This window comes from Podarcis muralis, chromosome 3, assembly GCF_964188315.1.
Source record: "Podarcis muralis chromosome 3, rPodMur119.hap1.1, whole genome shotgun sequence".
NCBI classification, from domain to species: Eukaryota; Metazoa; Chordata; class Lepidosauria; order Squamata; family Lacertidae; genus Podarcis; species Podarcis muralis.
The window spans coordinates 463,906-485,907 of record NC_135657.1 but is presented as its reverse complement, the minus strand read 5'-3'; the positions used below and the strand labels follow the sequence as shown (position 1 = coordinate 485,907).

Sequence of the window (22,002 nt, the reverse complement as noted above, 5' to 3'; positions counted from 1 at the left end):
TCCATGCGCTCAGGCACACACACAGCGGAGGCAGGGAGCAGGGCACACACAGGTTTATTGACCCCACCCATTGGCATTACTGCTCCACATTCTTGACCCGCAGCACAACTGGGACGGAGGTGCAAGGGATCATCCCCAAGTCCGTAATGACCAGGTCCACCAGCTCCAGGGGCGTCACGTCGTAGACCAGGTTGAGGAGGCGCAGAGACTTGCTCTCCTGCCAGCCGGCCAGCAGGGTCCTCCCTGGCTTCCCACCAATCAGGTCATCGGGGTCATCTGCAAGTGGCACAGCGGACAGCCGGGGTCAGAGAGATGATGCCAGGACGTTTCCGAGCACAATTCAAAGTGTTGGTGCTGACCTTGAAAGCCCTAAATGGCCTCGGTCCAGTAGACCTGAAGGAGCGTCTCCACCCTCATCGTTCAGCCCAGACACTGAGGTCCAGCACTGAGGGCCTTCTGGCGGTTCCCTCCCCGCAAGAAGCCAAGTTATAGGGAACCAGGCAGAGGGCCTTCTCGGTGGTGGCACCCGCCCTGTGGAACCCCCTCCCACCAGATGTCAAAGAGAACAACTACCAGACTTTTAGAAGACATCTGAAGGCAGCCCTGTTTAGGGAAGCTTTTAGTGTTTAACAGACCATTGTATTTTAATATTCCGCTGGAAGCCGCCCAGAGGAAGCTGCCTAATAATAATAATAATAATAATAATAATAATAATAATTGTTATTATTATTCCCCACCCCCCCACCCCCCGGCAAGAGGAGGGTTAGGGTTCTCCCTCCCTCCCAAGGCCAAGCTCTGGGGCAGCCCCAATAACGGGGCTTGAGTGCAAGGGCCTGGGCTCCATGGCAGATCATCTGCTTGGCATGTAGAAGGAGCTCAGCAGCATCTCCTTGTTCACCTTCGAGGACAAGGCGGCTTCCTGAGTTCAAAGGCAGGAGGGGCTGCCCGGGGCCCTACAGGCTTCCCCTACTCTGCTTGCTGCCATGGCAGACAGTTGCCCCTGCTAGTTGAGGGAGGGAGTGCCCTGTACGTGCACCAAGACCCTCTCAACTTACAGAGGGCTGTGGGGAGGGAAACGGGTGTTCCCATGGCATTAGCAAAAAGTGCCAGCTGGGCATTTCCCTGATGCTCCCTCTCTTCTTAGTGGGTCCTCCAACTCCCCACCCCCAAGGGACCTGCAGCGTACCCAGCTCGTTGGAGACGAAGGAGTCAGTCTGGACTCTCTCGCAGAACTTGTAGGTCTCGCAGCAGACCAGGACCGGCACGTTGTGGGCCTTCGAAAGCAGCGCGATCTGTGAGGTGCCCATGCGCGACATCACGGAGCCGTTGGCCAACAGCGCATGCGCGCCCAGAAGCACTTTGGAGACCTGCCAGGGGAGGAAGCGGAGCTGGGGATCTCGACACTCTTTCACGCCCAGCGAGGGTGCCGGGGGAAGCCCCCGCCCAGACTCAGCCAGGGCAGAGGCACAAAGCCTTTGCGGAGTCCGCCTGCCAGCAGAAAGAGCCTGCCCGCTCCCCTGCCGCCTCCTCACCTCGGGCAAGACGTAGGAGACGGCGTTGATGAGGACGTAGCTGCAGCAGATGCCCTGCTTGACCAGTCGGCGCAGCGTCTCCTGCCCCTCCAGCCGTGGGCGGCTGTCCACCACCACCACACGGAAGGCACGGCCTGCAGAGCGGCACTGGGTGTGGGCGTCGCAGAGGATGCGCGTCACCAGGGAGGAGCTGGCAGGCAAACGCAGGCAAGGGGTGAGGAGGGGGCTTCCTGCTCCTGCCACCCTCTGCTGCTCTCACAACCCATCTCACGGGCAGGGCTGTCTCAGCGTCTCGCTGGCTCTCGGTCGCCCTCGAACTCGTGGTGCAGCCTGCCGCAGCAAAAGAGCCCGCCGTGGCACTCCAACCGACGGGCGGGCTCTTCCCCGGACTCAACTCTCAGGCCCCGGACTCTTGGGCTGGTGCCCAGGTGCCCCACACCCCTAGTGCCTATGGGTAAGGCGGCCCTGCTCGTGGGGCACAGGTCAGCCCAGCCAGGGGCGGGAGCTGCAGGCCGGGCTCCAACAGGCCTCCCGGGGGCCAGCCCCCTCCAACACCTCGGCTCCCCAGCCGACAAGACCCTTGCCACCCACAGCAGGGTGCCCACCCCAGACCCTCGACTCCGTACCATCCATAGATGAGGATGACGTCCCCGTCGTTGATCTTCTCTAAGGCAGACTTGGAAATGGCTTTGGCCGCCAAGACGATCTTCTCCCGCTCGTAGCAGTCAATGGCCTTTTGGAGGTCCCGCTTGGCCTGTCACGGGAGGGGGGCCTGGTCACGCCACACTCTCTGGCCCATCTCCGAGACGGGAGGAGCCCCCGGAGGACACCAAGAAGCCCTCTGCCTCCCAAGCTGGCACAGGGACAGGGCTACCACCCCAAGGACGAACCCAGAGAGGTCTGACAACTTGTGGTGGGCTCCGCTGCCACTCAAACCCGCCAGGGAGCGTGGCAGAGAGACGGTGCCCCTCTTGTGCCTGCCACGGACCCCATGGCCAGCCCAGGCCCCTGCCCCCCAAGGCGCTGCTGGACGCACCTCCTCCTCGCGCCTGGAGGCGGGCAGCCCAGAGATCTCCTTCTTGAGGAATTTGATGGCGTTGCCCATGCTGGCAGACAGGGGCCGGCACTGGTTCAGGAAGCTGCAGGAGGAAAGGAGCGCTCAGCCCAGCCTCATGGCCCCCCCTGCCCCCTCCCTCTCTTTCCCCAAGGGGGGCCAGCCCCTCCCCGTCACCTGATGTAGGGCTTCAGCTTGTTCACCAGGTCCCGCGAGAGCTCCTCGTTGGCTGGGGTGGTGTAGTCCTCAATCACCTGCCGGGACGACAAGAGGGGCGGCGGCCATGAGATGGCAGCTCACCCAGCGCCCTGATTCCGCCCGGGGCCAGCCAGACGCCTCTCCTGGGAGGCCCGCCGACCTCTGCAGGGGCACGGGAGACAGAGGCCACCCACAGACCTCTCCTAATCCCACCCAGCCCTTCCACAGCCCCCAAGGCTAGTTCCCAACGCTGCTTCCATAGGTTAATTCTGCCTTCTCTGATCTTGAGCACCAATATGAGGAAAACTAGAGGGGCGGGGATATAAATTTAATAATAATATTTGTGTTGTTGTTGGAGGGAGTGGTGCATTATTGGTTTCTTCGGTTTGTTTTTTGTATTTTATCTTGTATTTTTTTTGCTGTGAACTGCCTTGAAGAGGCAGTATACAAAATTAATAATTAAATTTAATATATGTATGTTAATAACAACAACAACAACAACAACGAGGAGGAGGAAAACTCAGATCCTAAACCTCTGCTTGTGGGACATCTTTGGGGGAAGAAAAGGCTCAGGAGCGAAAAGGTAAAGGACCCCTGGCGGTGAAGTCCAGTCAAAGGTGACTATGGGGTTGTGGCGCTCATCTCGCTTTCCAGCCAAGGGAGTTGGTGTTTGTCCACAGACAGCTTTCTGGGTCATGTGGCCAGCAGGACCAAACCGCTTCTGGCACAACAGGACACTGTGATGGAAACCAGATTGCACATAAACGCCATTTACCTTCCCGCCACAGTGGTACCTATTTATCTACTTTCACTGGTGTGCTATCAAACTGCTAGGTTGCCAGGAGCAGGGACAGAGCAATGGGAGCTAACTATTCCACAGGGATTCAAACCGCCGACCTTCCGACTGGCAAGCCCAAGAGGCTCTGTGGTTTAGACCACAGCGCCACCCGCATCCTGCTCAGGAGTAAACCCAAGATGGTTGGATGGCGCTCGGTACACCTCATTCCCGCAACTCCTGCAGCCAAGCTGGTGCCAAATGTCTTGCTCTGCTTTCCTTTGGACCCCATCAGCGAGATCAAGGGGGGGGGGGTCTTGTTCTCTGGGCAGCCCTAGACCTCCAGACACGCTGCCCAGGTTTGCATCCCGGGGAGGTCACTTCACTGTTTCCAATGCAGCAGTTTGGCTTCACCCCCGGAGGCACACTCCATTGTCTCTGGAGACCGAGGGAGGCCAACAGCAGGAATGAAATTCCCGCACTGCCATATTGCAGATGGGGTCCCCCTGGAGCCTGGCTTTGCTTCTGTCCACCCAGACAGGCTTTGCCTGTTTTCTGGAAAGGCCAACTCCTCTCTTGAGACTGCTGGCACACCCTCTGCTTGGGGCTACCCCTGAAGAGCCTCCGGAAATGTCAGTGACGCCAGGATGCTGCCACTGCCTGGGCTGCTCACCCGGGAGATGCGAGTGCGATGCCAGCCCTGACTGGCAGCCAGGCAGGGTGTGGGTGTGAAGTCAGGCTACTCTGCTGCACTGCACCTACCTTGGCGCTTCCTTGCAGCAAACCACCTTTGCGCAACCCCACCCAGAACCTTCCACACACCTGTTTGAAGACCCTCAAGAGGGCAATGCAGCGGGCGTTGGAGCCATTGATGGTGCCCTGAGAGTACTGGAGGCCGAGGCGCACCACCGCCGGGTGGATGGCGGAGGCTGGGATGCTGCAGGGAGCACAAGAAGACACAAACGCACCGCAAGTCATTTCACACAGGCGCCACACCTTTCTTTGGCGACCCAACTCCGTGCCCCTTGTGACTCTGCACTTGGCGCCACACTTTCCTTTCTCCCCACACTTTGGCTTGTGAGGGCTTCCCTTCTGAAGGCAGCCCTGTTTAGGGAAGTTTTTAATTTTTGAAGTTTTATTCTCTTTTTAAGGTTCTGTTGAAAGCTGCCCAGAGTGGCTGGGGAGACCCAGCCAGATGGGCAGGGTAGAAATATTTATTATTATTATTATTATTATTATTATTATTATTATTATTATTATTATTATTATAGCACCCACTAAAGAACAGGCCTTTTCTGTGGTGGGATGCTCTCCCCAGCGAGGCTCATCTGGCACCATCATTGCATCCTGCGAACCATCCTGAAATCTTAGGATGAAGGGTAGTATATAGCATATAAATCTTAAGAACAACAACAACAACATATTTAGGCGTGAGGTGAAAACATATCTCTTTAGCCAGGCCTCTGGCCATTAAATAACTTATGTTTGTTAAAGGGTCCCCCCACTGTTGTTGTTGTTGTTATTTTTTTGTTTGTTTCGCTGTGCATTCTGTTATTATTATTATGCTGCATATAAATAATGTTCTAATTGTTGCACACCATTCTGGGATCTTTGGATAGTGATATAACTGAAATAACAGCAGCAGCAGCAGCAACAATAATAAAGGAACTGGAGTAAAACACATGTGGTTTGTGTGTTCACTGCCAAACTGGTACTTTTCCCGCTTCACAGATTCATTTCTAAAAAGCCATACAAAACCTCAACACATTTTTGAAGGGGAAAGGTTGCGGGTTGTGAAGCAGCGATGCTATTGCTGCCCCCCCACCCTTTTTCAGATACCACAAAAAAGGAAAGTAGAGGTGCTAAAATGAAATGCCTTTTTGGTAGTTCTCTCATTGCAAAAAGTGAATTTAGAGGGAACCAGGAGTTGTGCCTGCCCAGTGGAATGCCCTCCTGGCAGATGCCAAAGAATTAAACAACTATATAACTTTTTGTAGACTTCTGAAGGCAGTCCTCTGATGGGAAGCTTTTAATGTTTGGTGGTGGTTGGTTTTCTCCCCTTTGTATTTTTCGTTGGAAGCCACCCAGAGCGACTGGCGCAACCCAGTCAGATGGCTGGGGGACAAATAATAAATTATTATTAGTAGAACCCTCATTATTCCTGTGTTTCCATGGGGAGACTGGCTGGGTGCCCCATTGCTGAGGATGGCACCTGAGGCAGGCAGCCTGATGGGGCAGGGCGGGGCAGGTACATTTGAGACACTGTGCATTTATATGGGAATTTAATTACATCTTCTACTTCTAATTATATACCCTGGGAAATAAATAATATTAAGAAGCGCCAATGCAGTAGGAACGCCCCTCTGCTGTGCGCCCCACAAGGTCCCCCCTGGGAGAGGCTCCTTCTTGCCCAACCCCCTGGGCTCAGCCCCACGGTGGCTGTAAGGGGCGAGGCTGAGCTGGATGGAGCAGCCCCCCAACTTCCTCCTCCCTTTTCCCATCATCCATCTACAAACAGCCCCATCACAAACTCTGCAAAAGCCAGCGAGAAGCAGCATAAAATGAATGGGGCAGCCCCACAGCCCGGATGGGGAAACAGAGCTCTCCAAGGAAGCAGAAGTATGGAGCTCCCGGGGTCGGAACGTGACGGACGGGCGCCAGGAGGGCACCAGGGTGGATTTGATTTAAATCAAAACAATTTAAATCACTAGTCCGTAAGACTTCAATCACTTTTTTACAGAAAGATTCATTCCTGCTGGTATCATCTTAACTAGAGGAAGGTTTCATTTTTGGAATAATAAATTTTCAGTGTAGTTATCAAAAATTACTGATTAGGTTATTAGAAACACATTAGGCTATTAGAAACACATAGACAGATAATTATGAAATTATTGTGAGGTTTAATAAGTTAACTGTTTATATTTGGAAAACTTTTCTGCTATACTTTATTGGAAGGAGAAAAATAATCATTTCCTTAATAACAATTTAAACAATTTACTAAAATAAGAACATTATAGCATATGTATCTATGTTTGTTAACTGATGTGGTTAAACATTTTTTTTATTAAAAACCCTTAGACTGAGCTTTAGCACACATGAAAAGCTTAAAAGAAATCCTTCCTTCCTGATGAATAGCCTTTAGACTATAATGTAACTTAAATCGAAAACTATCTTTAGAAAGATTTTTTCCTCCAAAAACATTTTTTTAAAAAAATCCAATTTAAATTAAAAAATCTGATATAAAAAAAAATCATTTTTTTAAATAAAAAACCGTTGATTTTTATCCACCCTGGAGGGCACCCACCTCATCTGCTGTGTCAGCAGCTTCTTGCGGCTGTACTGGTGGAGGTGGGAGAAAAGGCTGACTTTGGCCCCGTAATCCGGCCTCAGAGGCACCTGCAGCAAGGAAGAGGAAGAAAAGGGGGGCTGAGGGCAGGAGGCGAGACCCTCTGCACCCCCCGGAAGCGGCAGCAGTGCCCCACCGCCCTTTGCCCTCCATGCCCCTGGGGAAACTTTCCGCAATTTTTGCCGCCTCCCTTTCCTGAGCCCCATCAGTGGAACCAGCTGCCAAAGGGAAGGGGAGATGGATTGCCCCCCCCCATCCCAGATCTCCCTTCCTGAGCCACAACAGCCTCCTCCACCTCCGCCCCGTGGGCTGCCTTCCAGGGTCCCCCACATCTCAACATTTTGATTACTGTTACTTTAACTATTAGATTTTCATAAAATGGATGCACTAACTCCCAAGAGCATTGCTGACTAACCAGCCAGGCCTGCTTTTAAATGTGCTTGCAGGGGGGGGGGGGGAGTGGAGCGGAGGTTGTTTTTATTATGTCTGTTGTGTTTTTATCTTGTAAATTTATGGGGCAAACTGCCCTGAGATCTAGGATGAAGAGCTACGCACGAATTTAATAAATATCAAGAAATAATAAATAATAGCTTCTTGATTTTCTTGTGTTACCTTTTTGGAAGCCATTTTAATGGTTTTCTTACACAACAGCATTTTAAAACCTTCCACAAGTTAAAACGCAAAAAGGTATAAAACTTAAGTCACTTCCTAAGCATCTAGACCAGGCACCCCCAAACTCGGTCCTTTGGAACTACAACTCCCATCATCCCTAGCTAACAGGACCAGTGGTCAGGGATGAAGGGAATTGTAGTCCCAAAACAGCTGGAGGGCCAAGTTTGGGGGTGCCTGGCCTAGACAAACTCCAATAGAATGTTTGTAGCAGGCACCAAATTGTAGCGCTAAAAAGACTACAGTGAGGGCACCTGCTTGAGATCAAGTGGCAGGGAGTTCCAGAGGACAGGCGCTGCCAGATTAACCCGTGAAGTTCTTACAAATGCGCAAAACTTGTGGGGTGAGAAGGGAACATAAAAGGGGCGGAAGGAAAGGGGGGGAGGCAGGCGTGGTGCCCCCTCCGCTGCGCATCTTCATCCCGGGAGGAGGCCCCCTCCCGCCTACCTGCTGTCGCTCCAGCTTCTTGGCCAGCTTCTTCTGCGCCGCCGCATCATCCACCTGCACGTGCTCCGGGAGCCGCTTCACCCCTGCGGAGAAGGAGCAGGCCGGGCAGGCGGTGAGGCCGGGCAGCGGCCGCTTTCCCCGGGCGCCCTCCCCGTCGGGGCGCCGCCTTACCTGGCTGGGTCTCGCCGGGCGGCGGGCGCGCCTTGGGCCCCGGCGGGGCGGCGGCGGGGGGCCCCGCTTCGCCCTTGCGCGCCTGCTTGAGCGCCCGCTCCGCCTCCTGCTTGGCCCGCCGCTCCGCGCGCAGCTCCGCCTTGCTCTTGCCCGCCGACGGCGCGGGAGGCTCCGCTCCTGCGGGAGAGAGGAGGGGGAGGCGGCGGAGGGTCAGCGGAGAGCAGCCGGGGAGGAGCCAGCCCGCCGCCCGGTGCCCGCCCTCCGGTGCCCCGACCTGGCGCTAGCGGCGGCGGCAGCGCGGGCTCCGCGACGGGGAGGGGGCCCTCCGCCGCCTCCTGCTGCTGCTGCCCGGCCTCGTCCTTCCCGGCGTCGCGGCGCTGCTGCTTCTTCTTCTTCTGCAGCTTCTTCTCCCGCCGCTGCTGCAGCTTCTCCTCGGCGCTCGGAAGCCCCGACGGCGCCTGCAGGGGACGCGAGAGCAGAGCCCCGCCGGGGCGTCAAAGGCGGGCAGCCGGCCCCGACGGCGCCCTCCCCCCGGATCCCGGCGGCGCCCCTACCTGCCCGGCCCGCTCGCCGGCCTCGCCGCCGCCGCTGCTGCGCTCCGCCATCGCCGGCTCCTCTCTCCGACGGCACCGGATGCTGCAGCGCCCCCTGCGGGCCGGACGAGAAGCGGAGGGGGCGGAGCCAGGCCCCAGGCCCCGCCCCCTCGGTGCCGCTCGCCTCCCCCGGTGGCGGCGGGGCTGGGATGCCCCCCTTGCCGCGGCTGCTTAGGCAGCGTCAGGGAGCGGGGATGCCGTCGGGGGCGGAGCCCCCTCCTCCGGCCGAGACGGAGCGGCCGGGCTCCCGAGCCCTCCGCACCCCGGGGCTGCTCCCTCCTCCCCCGACGGCCCCTTCGTCCTCCCGGGTCCCGGCGGCCCCGTCCAGCGGGAGAGGCGGAGCCTGCTGCTGCCCTTCGCCCCCGGGGCTTGGAGGGGCGGCGTCGGGCTTGCTGGCGCCCCTCGTGGCCGCCGCCCGGTCTGCGGCGAGCCCGAGGGGGAGGAGCCGCCCCGCCAGGCCGCCCCGCCCCGTCCCGCGCCCCGCCCCGACGGGGACCCGCCTCTCCTTGCGCAAGATGGCGGCGGCAGCGGCGGCTGTCGGGGCGGCGGAGCTGGGCCCGGGCCGGAGGTAGCGGAGGGCGAGGCGAAGCGAGCGGCCATGCACTTCTCCATCCCCGAGACCGAGAGCCGCGCCGCGGACGGCGCCAACGCCGCCTACGTGGTGCGTGGCTGGACGGGGGGGGGGGAGGAGGACGCCCCCCGGGAGGGAGGGAAACGCCGACGCCCCCCGGAGAGGAAGCCCCGCTCTGCCCGTCCCCCCCCCCCCAGCCGGCCTGCAAAGGGCCGCGGGTGGGTGGGGTGTCCGCTTGGGCCCCGACGGGGCGGCCTCCGCTGCCGGGCTGGCCGGCTGCCCTCTTCTCTTTCCCGGGGAAGTAGCGGGACGAGGGCTCCGCGGGCTCGGGCTCCGGCTGCCCCCCCCAAAAAAAACAGCCAGGCCAGAGGGCCCTAGTGTGGGGCGCCGCGCTCGGGGCCTCCCGTCCTGCGCCACTTACCGGGGCAGAGTCACCCCCCCCCCGTCCATTTCCAAGCGAGACCCCCTTCGGAGAAGGGAGAGGGCCCATCGGGCAGCCAGCCTGGGGGGTGTGCCAGCTGCGCCAAGCGGCCACTTGGGCACCGAGTCCTCCCCTTCTGCTCCTGCTGGGGGGGGGCCACGGACTTTCCTGCTCCGGCCCCCCAAATCCTCCTTCTGGAGGAGAAGAAGGTGGGGGGAGTGGGTTCAGGCCCCCCCCCGCCGTGCTTGCTGCCCCTTTGGTTGCTCTGCCCCCCCACCCCCCGTGACTGTCCTTGGGGTGCGGCCCGCCTGGCCCCTGACCTGCCCCCTTCTCTCCCCCGCCAGGCCTACAACATCCATGTCAACGGCGTCTTGCACTGCCAGGTGCGCTACAGCCAGCTGCTGGGCCTGCATGAACAGGTAGGGGGAGCATGGCGGGGGGTGGGCTGGATGACCCTCGGGGGTCCCTTCCAGTGGATTGCATGCTTGGCCGATGGGGGTTGGCTGAGTGCTTCCCCCCAGTGTTTGGGGTGAGGGGGGGTCTGGCCCCCTTGTTCTGGAGCCAGGCTGGGCGCAGAAACGCTCTCCCTCCTTGCAGCTCCGGAAGGAGTATGGGGCCAACGTGGTGCCCGCCTTCCCCCCCAAGAAGATCTTCACCCTCACCCCCCTGGAGGTGGAGCAGCGGCGGGAGCAGCTAGAGAAATACATGCAGGCAGGTGAGTCCCTGGGAAGGTGGGCTTGAGGGTCGGGGGGGGCTAGCAAGGAGCCCCCCCCCCCCCGGGCTGACGGCTGCCCTTCTTGTGCCCCCGCAGTGCGCCAGGACCCCTTGCTGGGAGGCAGCGAGATCTTCAACAGCTTCCTGCGCAAGGCTCAGCAGGTGAGGCAGGGCAGGTGAGTTGGGGGGGGGACCGGCGGGTGAAGGGCCAGGCGCTGACCCTCTTTGTGCCCCCCCCAGGAGACCCAGCAGATCCCCACAGAGGAGGTGCAGCTGGAGGTGCTGCTGTCCAATGGACAGACCGTCAAGGTCAACCTCCTCACCTCGGACCAGACGGAGGACGTCCTGGAGGTGAGGCCTTTTTGGGGGGGGGGGCAGAGGGTTTATTAAGAAAACCAAGAGGACTTTAACGATGGCGCTTAGCAGGACGCACCAAAGTTAAAACATGAAAGCAGATGGTAATTGAATGCCTTGAATGTGTTTTCTGCCTTTCTTAAGATGGCAGGTCTTTTTCCCCAGGGGAGGGAGGGAGGGAGGAAGCAGCTGCTTTTGGTGACCCCCCCCCCCCCAATTGCTCCCCGCAGGCCGTAGCCTCCAAGCTGGACCTGCCAGAGGACCTGATAGGCTACTTCCACCTCTTCCTGGTGCGAGAAGCCAAGGACGGGGCCTTTTCCTGTGAGTGCCCCCCCCTGCTGTTATGTGCGCCTTGCTTGGCAGGACCGGGGAGGGAAAGGAGGGGGAATTTGGGGGGTGGCAGGAAGGGGGGGGAGCTGGTCTGGGTGCTGGAGCTCTGTGTTGGCTTTCTTCCCAGTCATCCGGAAGCTGCAGGAGTTTGAGCTGCCCTATGTGTCCGTCACCAGCCTCCGCAACCCCGAGTACAAGATCCTTTTGCGCAAGAGGTGAGGGGGCGGCAGCTGCCACGGGGGGGGGGGGCGCCAGACCCCCAGCCAGCAGTCCCTCTAACGGCACCTGCTCCCTTTTCCCCACAGCTACTGGGACTCCGCCTACGACGATGACGTGATGGAGCAGCGGGTGGGGCTGAACCTGCTCTATGCCCAGGTAAGCACCGGGACCCTGGCTGGGCTACGGGGTTGGACTAGATGACCCTTGGTGTCCCCTCCAACTCTGTATAGCCCCAAGATTCCTCTCCTTTCCCCTTCCAGACGGTGGCCGACATTGAGAGGGGCTGGATCCTGGCAAACAAAGAGCAGCATCGCCAGCTGAAGTCCCTGCAGGAGAAAGTCTCCAAGAAGGAGGTTGGTTGGGACCCTGCGTGGGTCGGGTGATGCCAGCCCCCAGCTCCTCTGCTTGGGGGGCTCTAACGATGCCTGGGTTTTGGAGGGGTGGACTGGAGGACCCTTTAGTACCCCCTCTAACGCTGAGATTCCCACTATTTTTCCTTGGCGCAGTTCATCCGCCTGGCGCAGACGCTCAAGTATTACGGCTATCTCAAGTTTGACCCCTGCGTGACGGACTTCCCCGAGAAGGGCTGCCACGTCATTGTGGGCGCCGGGAACAGTGAGCTGAACTTCCAGGTCAAGCTGCCCAGCGACCAGATCAAGGAGGGCAGCTTCAAAGTGACGCGCATGCGCTGCTGGAGGGTCACGTCCTCAGTGAGTGATGCGCGGAGCCCCTTTCAGTTGCACAGAGTCCTGCGCCCGTCTGGCCAGTTGGGCAGGTGGCTGCCTCTTGGCCCTCTTTCTCCCCTGGCAATTTGTGGGTGTGTCGTGTTTCCCCCCCCTCCCCCCGCAAGCGCAGAAAGGCTTCACACCCCCACACCTGCTCCTTTCCAGGTCCCTGTGCACAACGGGACGTCCGGCCCAGCAGGCAGCAAGACGGAGGTGAAGCTGGAGTTGGCTTTTGAGTACCTGATGAGCAAGGACCGCCTGCAATGGGTCACCATCACCAGCCCCCAGGTAGGCCCAGCAGCGAGGCGGGAGGGTTTGGCCCTGTGGGGCAGCCGCCTCCGCCCGCACTGGGACCCCTTTGCTCTGCCCCATACCCGCTTCTGCGCTCGAGAGCATGCCTGCCCAATAACGCACTCCAAACACTTCTTGAGAAATGCAAACCGGATTTTATTCTAGTCTGACTCACAGCCCCAAAATTATGGCGCAAGAGGCAGGACTTCCTGCCTGAGGTCAGCAAAACCGGGGCTCTTGTTGGGGGGGGCGGGGGCAGCGCTGCACATGGGACTAAGTCACAAGGTCTCCCCCCCCCCTTGCAGGCGATAATGTTGAGCATCTGCTTGCAGTCGATGGTGGATGAGCTGATGGTGAAGAAGTCCGGGGGCAGCATCCGCAAGGTGAGGCTTTGGGCCCCCAGCAGACCTGGGGGGCAGGGCGGGGGGCGGAAACAGAGCCACCCTCTTTTTGAGGGCCACAAGACCAAGCTACTTTGCTGTCCCCCCCCCCACCAGATGTTTCGCCGGCGAGCCAATGGAGCCCTGCAGCGCTCCGACAGCCAGCAAGCCGTGAAGTCCCCCCCTCTCCTGGTAAGAAGCCCCTAACCCCACCAGACCCCTGCCCCAGCCTGCCCCTGGGGGGGGGCCTTGGTCTCCTCTGACATGTCTGCCTGTCCCTGCAGGATTCGCCCGACAGCAGCCGGGACTCCCTCACGAAGGTTGCGGTGAGTAGCGCCTCCCTTTGCCCCCCTCCCGCCCCCCTGACTTGTGGAAGGGGCCCCCAGGGGACATCTAGCCCCAGGTCCCAGGGGCAGCCTGTTCTTACTCTCCCCCCCCCTTCCTCCCCCAGAGCAAGCTCAGCTCGGTCAGCCTGAGGGCCATCAGCCATTCCAGCTCCGCCACCGACATCGGGGCGAACGATTTCCATGGCAACTACGCCTTTGAGGGCATCGGCGATGAGGACCTGTGAGCGGCCTGCCCCCCCCCCCGCCTCCATGTGGAATGTACGACCTCCCGGGTTGACCTGGATGTGCCTCGACCCCAGCCGGCTCCTCGCCCCCCACCTTGCCTCCCCCCCGGGCCCCGGGATGGGCAGCGGGTGGGGTTGCCGGCTGGCGGCTTCAGCTCCATAAGCGCCAAATTAGGGTAGAGTGGACATTTTGCACAGCGATCCGACACAGCTCTGGCGCTGGCCAATAGACTTCTGTGTAACTGCTAGGCTTGTAATCTCGTTTAATCTCCCTGCTGTTTACAGATGAACACGAACGAATGTTTGTGGCGATGATTAAATAGATCATGATTGGGAAGTCCTGTCTGCGTCTCCTCCTTGTGTTTACGCAACACAAAGGAATACAGAGAAAGGAAGAAACAGCTCACACAACTCCCCGCAATTCTGCAGAACTTTGCAAAGACCAGATGTAAGAATTGGGCATTTATATTCCACCAAGTGTCTGTTTCTTTAAATAACAGCCTTTACTTAAAATATGCAGTACCAGAATCATGTCCAGGTGTGATACAGGATGTCCCAAAACCAAAGTCCCACCCAATATCTCCTTTCAATAAAGAGAAAATAATAGCTACAAGTATATTATTTCTAAAGCATAATCCACACCCCTGGGAGTGTTGTAGCGTTCTTCTCAATCGCTCCAACCGCAGTGGCAGCTGGGGCACTTCGTGGAATAAAAATGCCCAAGTTTTACATTTGGTCTTTGCAAAGTTCTATATAATTGCAGAGAGTTGTGTGAGCCGCGTTTCTCCTGCTTTACAGAGAAAGGGTAACTGCCCCTTCTGTGCCGTTTACGCGGGGGGGGGGGGGACTCCCCAAACCACCAACTTCCTGTGGGGGAGGGGGAAGCTACCTCCCAGCCATGCTGGTTGCCGCGTGTGAGTTTCGGATCTGCTGCTCTCCCCCAGCCAAAATAAAGCAAGATAAGAAAACGGTTTAATGCATTAATACACGATATAAATTACACAGACTCAAGCAGCAACCACAGTTAAAGGGGGCTGGGGAGGAGGCACAGAGAGGACAGGAAAGCACCAAGAACCGCCCTCAGTCGGAGGGTTTTTTTTGGGGGGGGGGAGTGTTCTGCTGCCCCACAGATACAATCTTTTCCAGGTGACGTGAAAAGGGCCCAATCCGCAGGAGCAGGCAGTGCCCAGCCGCCTTTTGGCCAAGGAGGTCCCAGTGCTCCGCTGCCGGCACGAACTGCACTGCCCCCCCACACAAAGGTCCCTACAGCTGCTTCCCCCAGTCCTGGGGGTGGGGGCTTGTTTGGCGAGTGGAAGAGGGCCCCCCTTTCTCCTCCTGCAGTCTGAGCCTATTCCTATGCAGAGGCACCCGGGAGGAGGCGGGGGCCTTGGTGTGGCGGGTGCCGCGGTCTCCCCCCGCGGGCCCTCAAGGGAGGCTGCTGTCCAGGCTGGGCCCCCCCTCCTCCTCAGGCAGGCCCTGGCCGTGCACCTTCTGGTGGCGCTTGTAGTTGTCCCAGTGGCCGGTGGTGTAGGGGCAGATGCGGCACTGGAAGGGCTTCTCTCCTGTGTGCCTCAGCATGTGGCGCTTGAGGTTCATGCTCTGGTTGCAGGAGTAGGAGCAGAGGCGGCAGCGGAAGGGCTTGTCCCCCGAGTGGATGCGGCCGTGGCGCTTGAGGTTGGCCAGGTTGCCGCAGGCGTAGGGGCACAGCGGGCACTTGTAGGGCTTCTCTCCCGTGTGCACCCGCTGGTGGCGCTTGAGGTTGTCGAGGTGTGCCGAGGCGTAGGGACACAGGGCGCAGGCAAAGGGCTTCTCCCCGCTGTGCGTCTTCATGTGCCGCGCCAGGTGGTTGGGGTAGGTGGTGACAAAGGGGCACAGCTGGCACGAGAAGCCCTTGGGCGACGACTGCTCCGCCCCCAGCACCGCCAGGCTGCAGCGCCCGCACACCGGCTCGCCCAGGCCCTCGTCCGCCTCCAGGACCAGTCCGCACGCCCGGCACGTGAAGGGGAAGAGCAGCTCCGGGAGGACTGCCGCAGAGTCCTCGGGCCTCAGGAACGGGGAGCCCGGGGCCAAGAGCGGAGGCTCTGCGGAGGAGAAAGAGCAGTGAGGGGGGCAAAAGGGGCTGGGGGAGGGACCCACGTTCTGCGCTCCTGCACGCAGTGTCCACCTAAGAGCCCCCCAATCCTCTTATCTGCTCCAAAGCTGGTTCCCACACTGCTGGACTCTGCCGACCCCGTAGAGGTTAGGCTGGAGATCCCTTCCAGTGAGGAGGCCACCATCTTGGGAAGCAGAAAAGGGGATTTGCTGGTTCATTTATTTAGCTAAGGAGGGGTCTGAGGAGAGTGTTCCCCACTACCTTGCTGGGAATGGCTTAAAATCAGTCGCAAGGGACTTCCAGGGTCCCTTGGTCCAATCCCTTACGTAGGAATTGCTGCTGCTCAGGAATCGCTGATCGATGGCCAAGCAATCTCTGGTGAAAGACCTGCAAGCTCTGAAGAAGAGTCCTGCACCGTATGAGGGAGCCCATTCCCCTCTCAAACAGTTCTCACCTCCAGAAAGTTCTTCCTAATGTTAAGTCGGAATCTCCTCCCTTGTCATCTGAAGCCAAGGCTTCAGATCCTGTCCCCTGGAGCAGCAGAAAATAACCTGGCTCCACCTTGCAGGGGACAGCATTTCCAGGATTCTCACGGTCATCTGTCAGGAAGGCTTTAGTTGAGATTCCTGCACTAGATGACCCTCAGCCCCCCCCCCTTACAACTCTACATTGCTAGGGTTGATAAAAACATACGAAAAGCCTGCTGGATCAGGCCAGGGGCCCCTCTAGTCAAGCCTCCTGTACTCGCAGTGGCCAAGAGCCTTCTCCCCTCCTGGGGTCAAACTCTGGCTCTCTTCTCCAGGCTACACAGACCCAACTCCCACAACCATTCCTTGTAAGGATGGATTTCCAGACTCCTTGCTCATCCTGGTCTCCCTTCCAGCTTGTCAATATCCTTTTGTTCCAAAGCTAAACAGCTCTTACTGTCTGAAAGTTACTCCCAACATTCAGTCACATTCTCCTTTCTTTGATTCAAAGAACTAGGAAGGAGATACCCATTAAACATTAGGAAGAGATTCCTGACAGCTGTCTACCAGCTCCACCTGGTACATAAACTGAGACCCTCCCTGCCCGCAGACTGTCTCGCCAGAGTGGTGCATGCTCTAGTTATCTCCTGCTTGGACTACTGCAATGCACTCTAGGTGGGACTCGGAAGCTAAAACTAATCCAGAACGCGGCAGCAAGACTGGTGACTGGGAGCAGCCGCCAGGACCATGTAACACCAGTGCTAAAGTATCTACATTGGCTCCTGGTACAAGCACAATTCAAAGTGTTGGTGCTGACCTTTGAAGCCCTAAACGGCCTCAGCCCAGTATACCTGAAGGAGCGTCTCCACCCCATCATTCTGCCCGGATACTGAGGTCCAGTGCCGAGGGCCTTCTGGTGGTTCCCTCATTGTGGAAGCCAAGTTACAGGGAACCAGGCAGAGTGCCATCTCGGTGGTGGCGCCCGCCCTGTGGAACGCCCTTCCATCAGATGTCAAGGAAATAAACAACTATCTCACTTTTAGAAGGCATCTAAAGGCAGCCCTCTTTAGGGAAGCTTTTCATGTTTGATGTCTTATCGTGTTTTTAATATTCTGTTGGGAGCAGCCCAGAGTGGCAGGGGAAACCCAGCCAAACGGGCGGGGTAAAAACAATAACATGATTTACTATTACTATTGACAGTAAGAGCTGTTCAGGAATGGAACCGGCTCATTAATAAGGGTGTGGACTCTCCTTCACTAGAGATTGCTAAGCAGCTGTTGAGCGGCTATCTGTCAGGAAATCTTTCTGCTTTGCAAGGGGTTGGACCCCCACCCCCGGCCTGCCCCACATACCTGTCTCCTGCTCCGCAGCCGCTGGCCCCTCCATCTCCGCCTCCGACTCCCCCTGCGCCCCGGGGCTGTGGCGCCGCAGGGGGTTGCCCCGGGCGCATCGGCAGGTGCAGGAGCCGCAGCGCAGCGGGCGCTCCTGGCCGTGGACCCGCTGGTGCCTCTTGAGGTTGCCAAGGCTGCTGCAGGCGAAGGGGCAGGTGGGGCAGCGGTAGGGCTTCTCTCCCGTGTGGGTGCGCAGGTGGCGCGTCAGGTTGACCAGCTGGGCCGAGGCGTAGGGGCAGTGCGGGCAGCGGTAGGGCTTCTCCCCGTTGTGGGTCTTCATGTGGCGCTTGAGGTGGCTGGAGTAGTGCGAGGCAAAGGGGCACAGCTGGCAGGAGAAGACCACCCGCCCCTTGGCGGAACCTTCCTCCTCCTCCTCCTCCTCCTCCTCCTCCAGCTCTTCCTCCTCTGGCGGGCAGCAGGCGGCAGAGGCGGGGGCAGGCAGGCCGCAGTGCTGGCAAGCCTGGCCGGGCCCCTCGCCATTGTCCTGGGCCTGGCACAGGGGCGGGAACTCCTCATCGCTCAGCACGTAGGAGGAGAGTCCGGGCGTCCCCCCGAGGGAGTCTGCGGCACACAAGGAGGGGGCATCAGGGGGGCAGCAGGGGGCATCCTCACCTCGGCCCGTCCCTTTCCTGCTGGCACAACAGGGGGTTACCACGGTGGCGGGAGGGGGGAGCGACCCCTGGCAGCCCTGGGGAAGCCCTTCCTCGGCCCGCAGCCCCCCTGCGCCCCCCAGATTCCGCGCTGTGCTCCCGCCCCTCCCGGCCCGCCGCCCGCTTCCCCCGCACCTTCCGAGTCCTTCTCGAAGGCGAGGCCGGCGGCGCCGCTCTCCTCCTCCTCGTCCTCGTCCTCCAGCTCCAGCTCGTGCTCCGACAGGAAGGCGCCCGGCGGAGCCAGGCCCTCCTCGCCCGGAGGATCGACCGCCGCGCCCGCCGCGTCCACTGCAAGAGAGCGAGACGGGGAGGAGGGCGGGACGGGGCGCCCCGGTCAGACACGGGCGCGGGGTCCCGGGAGCCCCGCCCCAACCCGGAAAAGGACCGACCCCCCCCAACCCGGTCCGAGCGGAGGAGGAAGAGGCTCCCTTGACCCGCCCCCCCCCCGCCCCGATCCCGGCTGACCTTTGACGGGCTGCGGGTGGCGCTGCTTCCGGCGGGGCATCTTGGCCGGCCCAGGCGGGGGCGGCGGCGGGGCTGGCGGGGCGGCGTCGGGCGGCTCCAGCCCTGGGCGCCTCCCGCTCGCCGGGCCGCTGGGCGCCGCTGCTCCGGGGCCGCCCCGCCTCTTCCTCCGCGACGCCCCGCCTCTCGCCGCCGCCGCCGCTCCCGCTCCGCCTCCTCCCGCCCATCCGCGGGGCGGGCGGCCAGAGAAGCGCGCGCTTCCGGTTCCGCTCCCGGCCGCGCGGCATGACGGGAGGCGGAGTCGCTGCCCTCGCGAGAGCGGCGAGAGCGCAGACTCAGCGCGGAGGGCAGAGGCGTCCTGGGGCGGCGGCTTCCGGGCCCGCTTCTGGCCGAGGCCCGGGCCGGAGCGGGAGGGGGCGCCGGGCTCCGCCTTGACAGCCGCTCCCGCTGCTCGTCCTCCCCGCCCGCCTCTGCGCTCCGCCATGAAGCTCCAGAGTCCAGCCTGGTCGGCCTCGGAGAGAGAGAGAGAACCACGTGGCGGAAGAGGAAGGGAGGAATGTGGGACCAGCCGGGTGTCCGCTTCCATGGGCCCGAGGGGATCGGCTGCCTGGCGCCTGGTCCGCCCCAAGAGGGGGAAGCAGCCACGGAAAGGCCCCTCCTGCCCCGTTTGGGCATCCTCCCATTTAAGAACTCCTCCCTCCTTGTAACTCTGCGCGCAAGGCCCGCCTGGGGTTACATTCCTATCGGTCAGCCTGGTCTTTTGGGCTCCAAGTGGTGTCAGGGCATTTAAAGTTCAAAACCACGCGGAGCAGCCGCCGCTTCCCCGAAGAACAAGCCCCAGTTGGACGGCAGCTCCACGAGACGGCCAAGGAGAAAGCGAAGGGGAGGAGCCGCGCTCCGAGTCGGGGAGCCCCGTCTATGCTCTTATCACTCTACCCTCTTCTATCTCTAGGGATGCTCCTCCATCCGCGCACGCGCAGGAATCCCGAAGCGAGGGAGGCGGGGCTGAAGCCACCATGGATCCGCCCATCGGTGGCGTCATCTCGTGGGTTTGGGAGTCCTGGGGGTCCCGCGTTGAGGGTGGGGGGCCCCAAAGAAGGCGGGGCTCCTGCTGTCCCATTGATGGGGTGGGGAAAAGGGTCTGCAGGGCGGGGGGGGGCTTTGCATCCCCTCCCTCGGCAACCCGCCTCCTCCTGCAAAGCCCCTTTGATGCTGAGAGCACAGAGGGAGAATTCCCCAGAGCTAGAAATGGAGACACCTGCGGTTTCAGCGGAGCTGCGAGGGTCTCCATCCTGAAACAATGAGAGCTGTGAAGACCTGGCTCTCTGCTCTTTCTAACCCAGGTCACGCGCAATGCTCTGGCCCCGCAGAACTGGCCATCTTACGCTGGTGTAAGATCAGCAGAGAAAACACATACAATTTGCATTTCTAGCCAAAATATATTTATTCATAAGCCCATTCAGATCAGTGGGACTTGCTCCCTAGTAAGTGTGCATAAGATTGCAGTCTTTAGGTGGGATCCTGCACGCTCCCAGCACAGCGGTGGAATGGAAGCCAAAAGTAACCCCGGGAACTCAGCACCTGCAAGCCACCCGCAGTTTGAAACCCCTTTGGAGCCCCCTCCCACCTGCCAGTGAGGAAGCATCGCCCCTTAGACTGGGGGACACAAAGGGAAGGAGCGACAGAAGGTGGAGCTGAGTCCGCAGAGAAGCTGCCGACAGAGGGACCCCGCGAGCATCCCTGGACCAGGACCCAGCGAGGGATGGAGAGGAAGAGCGGCGAGCCAAAAAGGAAAGTGCACACCAGTTGGGCACCCGATAGTTTTGAGAAGCAGTGTCATAACAATTGCGGGCTCCCTTCCTCAAGCTTCCGGGGTACCTATGGGACTCCCTGAATTTCCTTGAAGGCGCTACATTTAGCCCCCAAACTCTTCTGCTTTATATCAAGTAGCCCACCATTAGAAACAAGCATTGTCAGGTATGTCGGAGGATCTGCATGACGGCTAGATAGTCACATATCCTCTAAACTTTTGTGGCGGTAAGGAAACAATATAAAAATAATCTCTCCTTCTTCCTGTCACTACACGCCCTTTTTCCTCTCTGTGATGGGGAAAGATGTCTTTGCTCTTCTTCAGAAAGCAATCTCCAGTTTCAACTGGACAATGGGAAAGGAGTACGACAAGGCTGTATTTTGTCTCCCTGCTTATTTAATTTATATGCAGAACACATCATGCGAAAGGCTGGGCTGGATGAATCCCAAGCTGGAATTAAGATTGCCGGAAGAAATATCAACAACCTCAGATATGCAGATGACACAACCTTGATGGCAGAAAGTGAGGAGGAATTAAAGAACCTTTTAATGAGGGTGAAAGAGGAGAGCGCAAAATATGGTCTGAAGCTCAACATCAAAAAAACGAAGATCATGGCCACTGGTCCCATCACCTCCTGGCAAATAGAAGGGGAAGAAATGGAGGCAGTGAGAGATTTTACTTTCTTAGGCTCCATGATCACTGCAGATGGTGACAGCAGCCACGAAATTAAAAGACGCCTGCTTCTTGGGAGAAGGGCAATGACAGGCCTAGACAGCATCTTGAGAAGTAGAGATGTCACTTTGCCAACAAAGGTCCGTATAGTTAAAGCCATGGTCTTCCCAGTAGTGATGTATGGAAGTGAGAGCTGGACCATCAAGAAGGCTGATCGCCGAAGAATTGATGCTTTTGAATTATGGTGCTGGAGAAGACTCTTGAGAGTCCCATGGACGGCAAGAAGATCAAATGCATCCATTCTTAAGGAAATCAGACCTGAGTGCTCACTGGAAGGACAGATCGTGAAGCTGAGGCTCCAGTACTTTGGCCACCTCATGAGAAGAGAAGACTCCCTGGAGAAGACACTGATGCTGGGAAAGATGGAGGGCACAAGGAGAAGGGGGCGACAGAGGACGAGATGGTTGGATAGTGTTTTCGAGGTTACCAGCATGAGTTTGACCAAACTGCGGGAGGTAGTGGAGGACAGAGGTGCCTGGCGTGCTCTGGTCCATGGGGTCACGAAGAGTTGGACACGACTAAACGACTAAACAACAAGGATTCCTGCCTGCCTGATTCTCATCACTTCATATGTTGAATACTGGCAAGACTTTGATGTGAGTAAGACAATGATCCCTCACTGCTGCCCAAGGGTGAAGGCAGGGCTGTTTGCCCTGTCCGCTACTGAAGTCAAGTGGCTGCCGGTGGAGCCTGGTCGGCCGGGAGAAGCAGCCGAGGAACAGCAGCAGCGGCACCCAAGGGAACCTTTGGGGATGAAAGGGGCCCCCAGAAGAATGGGGTCTCCACACACTCCCCTCTTGGAGGCGGCTTCGCTTCAGAGGTGATGCCCCATCACACACTGATTCCTGCATCCCGGGTCTCGCCACTGGTTCTTAAGGGAATTTCTTACATCACCCTTGGTGGAGAGAGAGGAACTGCAGAGCGCCCTGCTCTTGTAGCATAGAATAGATCTCCCTTTGCATGAGCAAAAGTTAAAAACAAAACATGTGATCCCTTGAGAAGCCCCCTTGTGTGGGGTGGCAATAGCGCCCCCTCGC

At 58.9% G+C, this 22,002-nt stretch overlaps 3 protein-coding genes across 5 annotated transcripts; 1 reads left to right on the top strand and 2 right to left on the bottom strand.

Annotated features, from left to right (window-relative positions):
* Window positions 1-37: 37 nt before the first annotated feature.
* On the bottom strand, window positions 38-9,160 carry EIF2B4 (eukaryotic translation initiation factor 2B subunit delta). The gene is made up of 12 exons (XM_028725384.2): window positions 8,747-9,160; window positions 8,467-8,650; window positions 8,193-8,369; window positions 8,022-8,104; window positions 6,864-6,955; window positions 4,382-4,496; window positions 2,764-2,840; window positions 2,569-2,671; window positions 2,159-2,286; window positions 1,533-1,722; window positions 1,187-1,367; window positions 38-276 (listed from the first exon to the last, which is right to left on the bottom strand). The coding sequence occupies exons 1-12, from the start codon at window positions 8,795-8,797 to the stop codon at window positions 77-79; spliced, it is 1,581 nt and encodes a 526-aa protein (XP_028581217.2). The 5' UTR covers window positions 8,798-9,160; the 3' UTR covers window positions 38-76.
* Window positions 9,161-9,270: 110 nt separating this feature from the next.
* On the top strand, window positions 9,271-13,698 carry SNX17 (sorting nexin 17). 3 transcript variants are annotated; one of them, XM_028725385.2, is made up of 15 exons: window positions 9,273-9,446; window positions 10,122-10,196; window positions 10,375-10,492; window positions 10,589-10,653; window positions 10,732-10,842; window positions 11,076-11,166; window positions 11,303-11,390; window positions 11,481-11,550; window positions 11,625-11,747; window positions 11,901-12,104; window positions 12,285-12,407; window positions 12,716-12,793; window positions 12,908-12,982; window positions 13,075-13,116; window positions 13,242-13,698. In XM_028725385.2, exons 1-15 carry the CDS (start codon window positions 9,384-9,386, stop codon window positions 13,359-13,361), a joined length of 1,446 nt encoding a protein of 481 aa, XP_028581218.2. In that variant the 5' UTR covers window positions 9,273-9,383; the 3' UTR covers window positions 13,362-13,698. The 3 variants fall into 3 exon arrangements, with proteins under 3 accessions (XP_028581220.2, XP_028581218.2, XP_028581219.2); XM_028725386.2 differs by having other exon boundaries at window positions 9,274-9,446; window positions 11,655-11,747; XM_028725387.2 differs by lacking the exon at window positions 13,075-13,116 and having other exon boundaries at window positions 9,271-9,446.
* Window positions 13,699-14,311: 613 nt separating this feature from the next.
* On the bottom strand, window positions 14,312-19,257 carry ZNF513 (zinc finger protein 513). The gene is made up of 4 exons (XM_028725382.2): window positions 18,427-19,257; window positions 18,097-18,249; window positions 17,273-17,872; window positions 14,312-15,442 (listed from the first exon to the last, which is right to left on the bottom strand). Exons 1-4 carry the CDS (start codon window positions 19,007-19,009, stop codon window positions 14,787-14,789), a joined length of 1,992 nt encoding a protein of 663 aa, XP_028581215.2. The 5' UTR covers window positions 19,010-19,257; the 3' UTR covers window positions 14,312-14,786.
* Window positions 19,258-22,002: the final 2,745 nt, after the last annotated feature.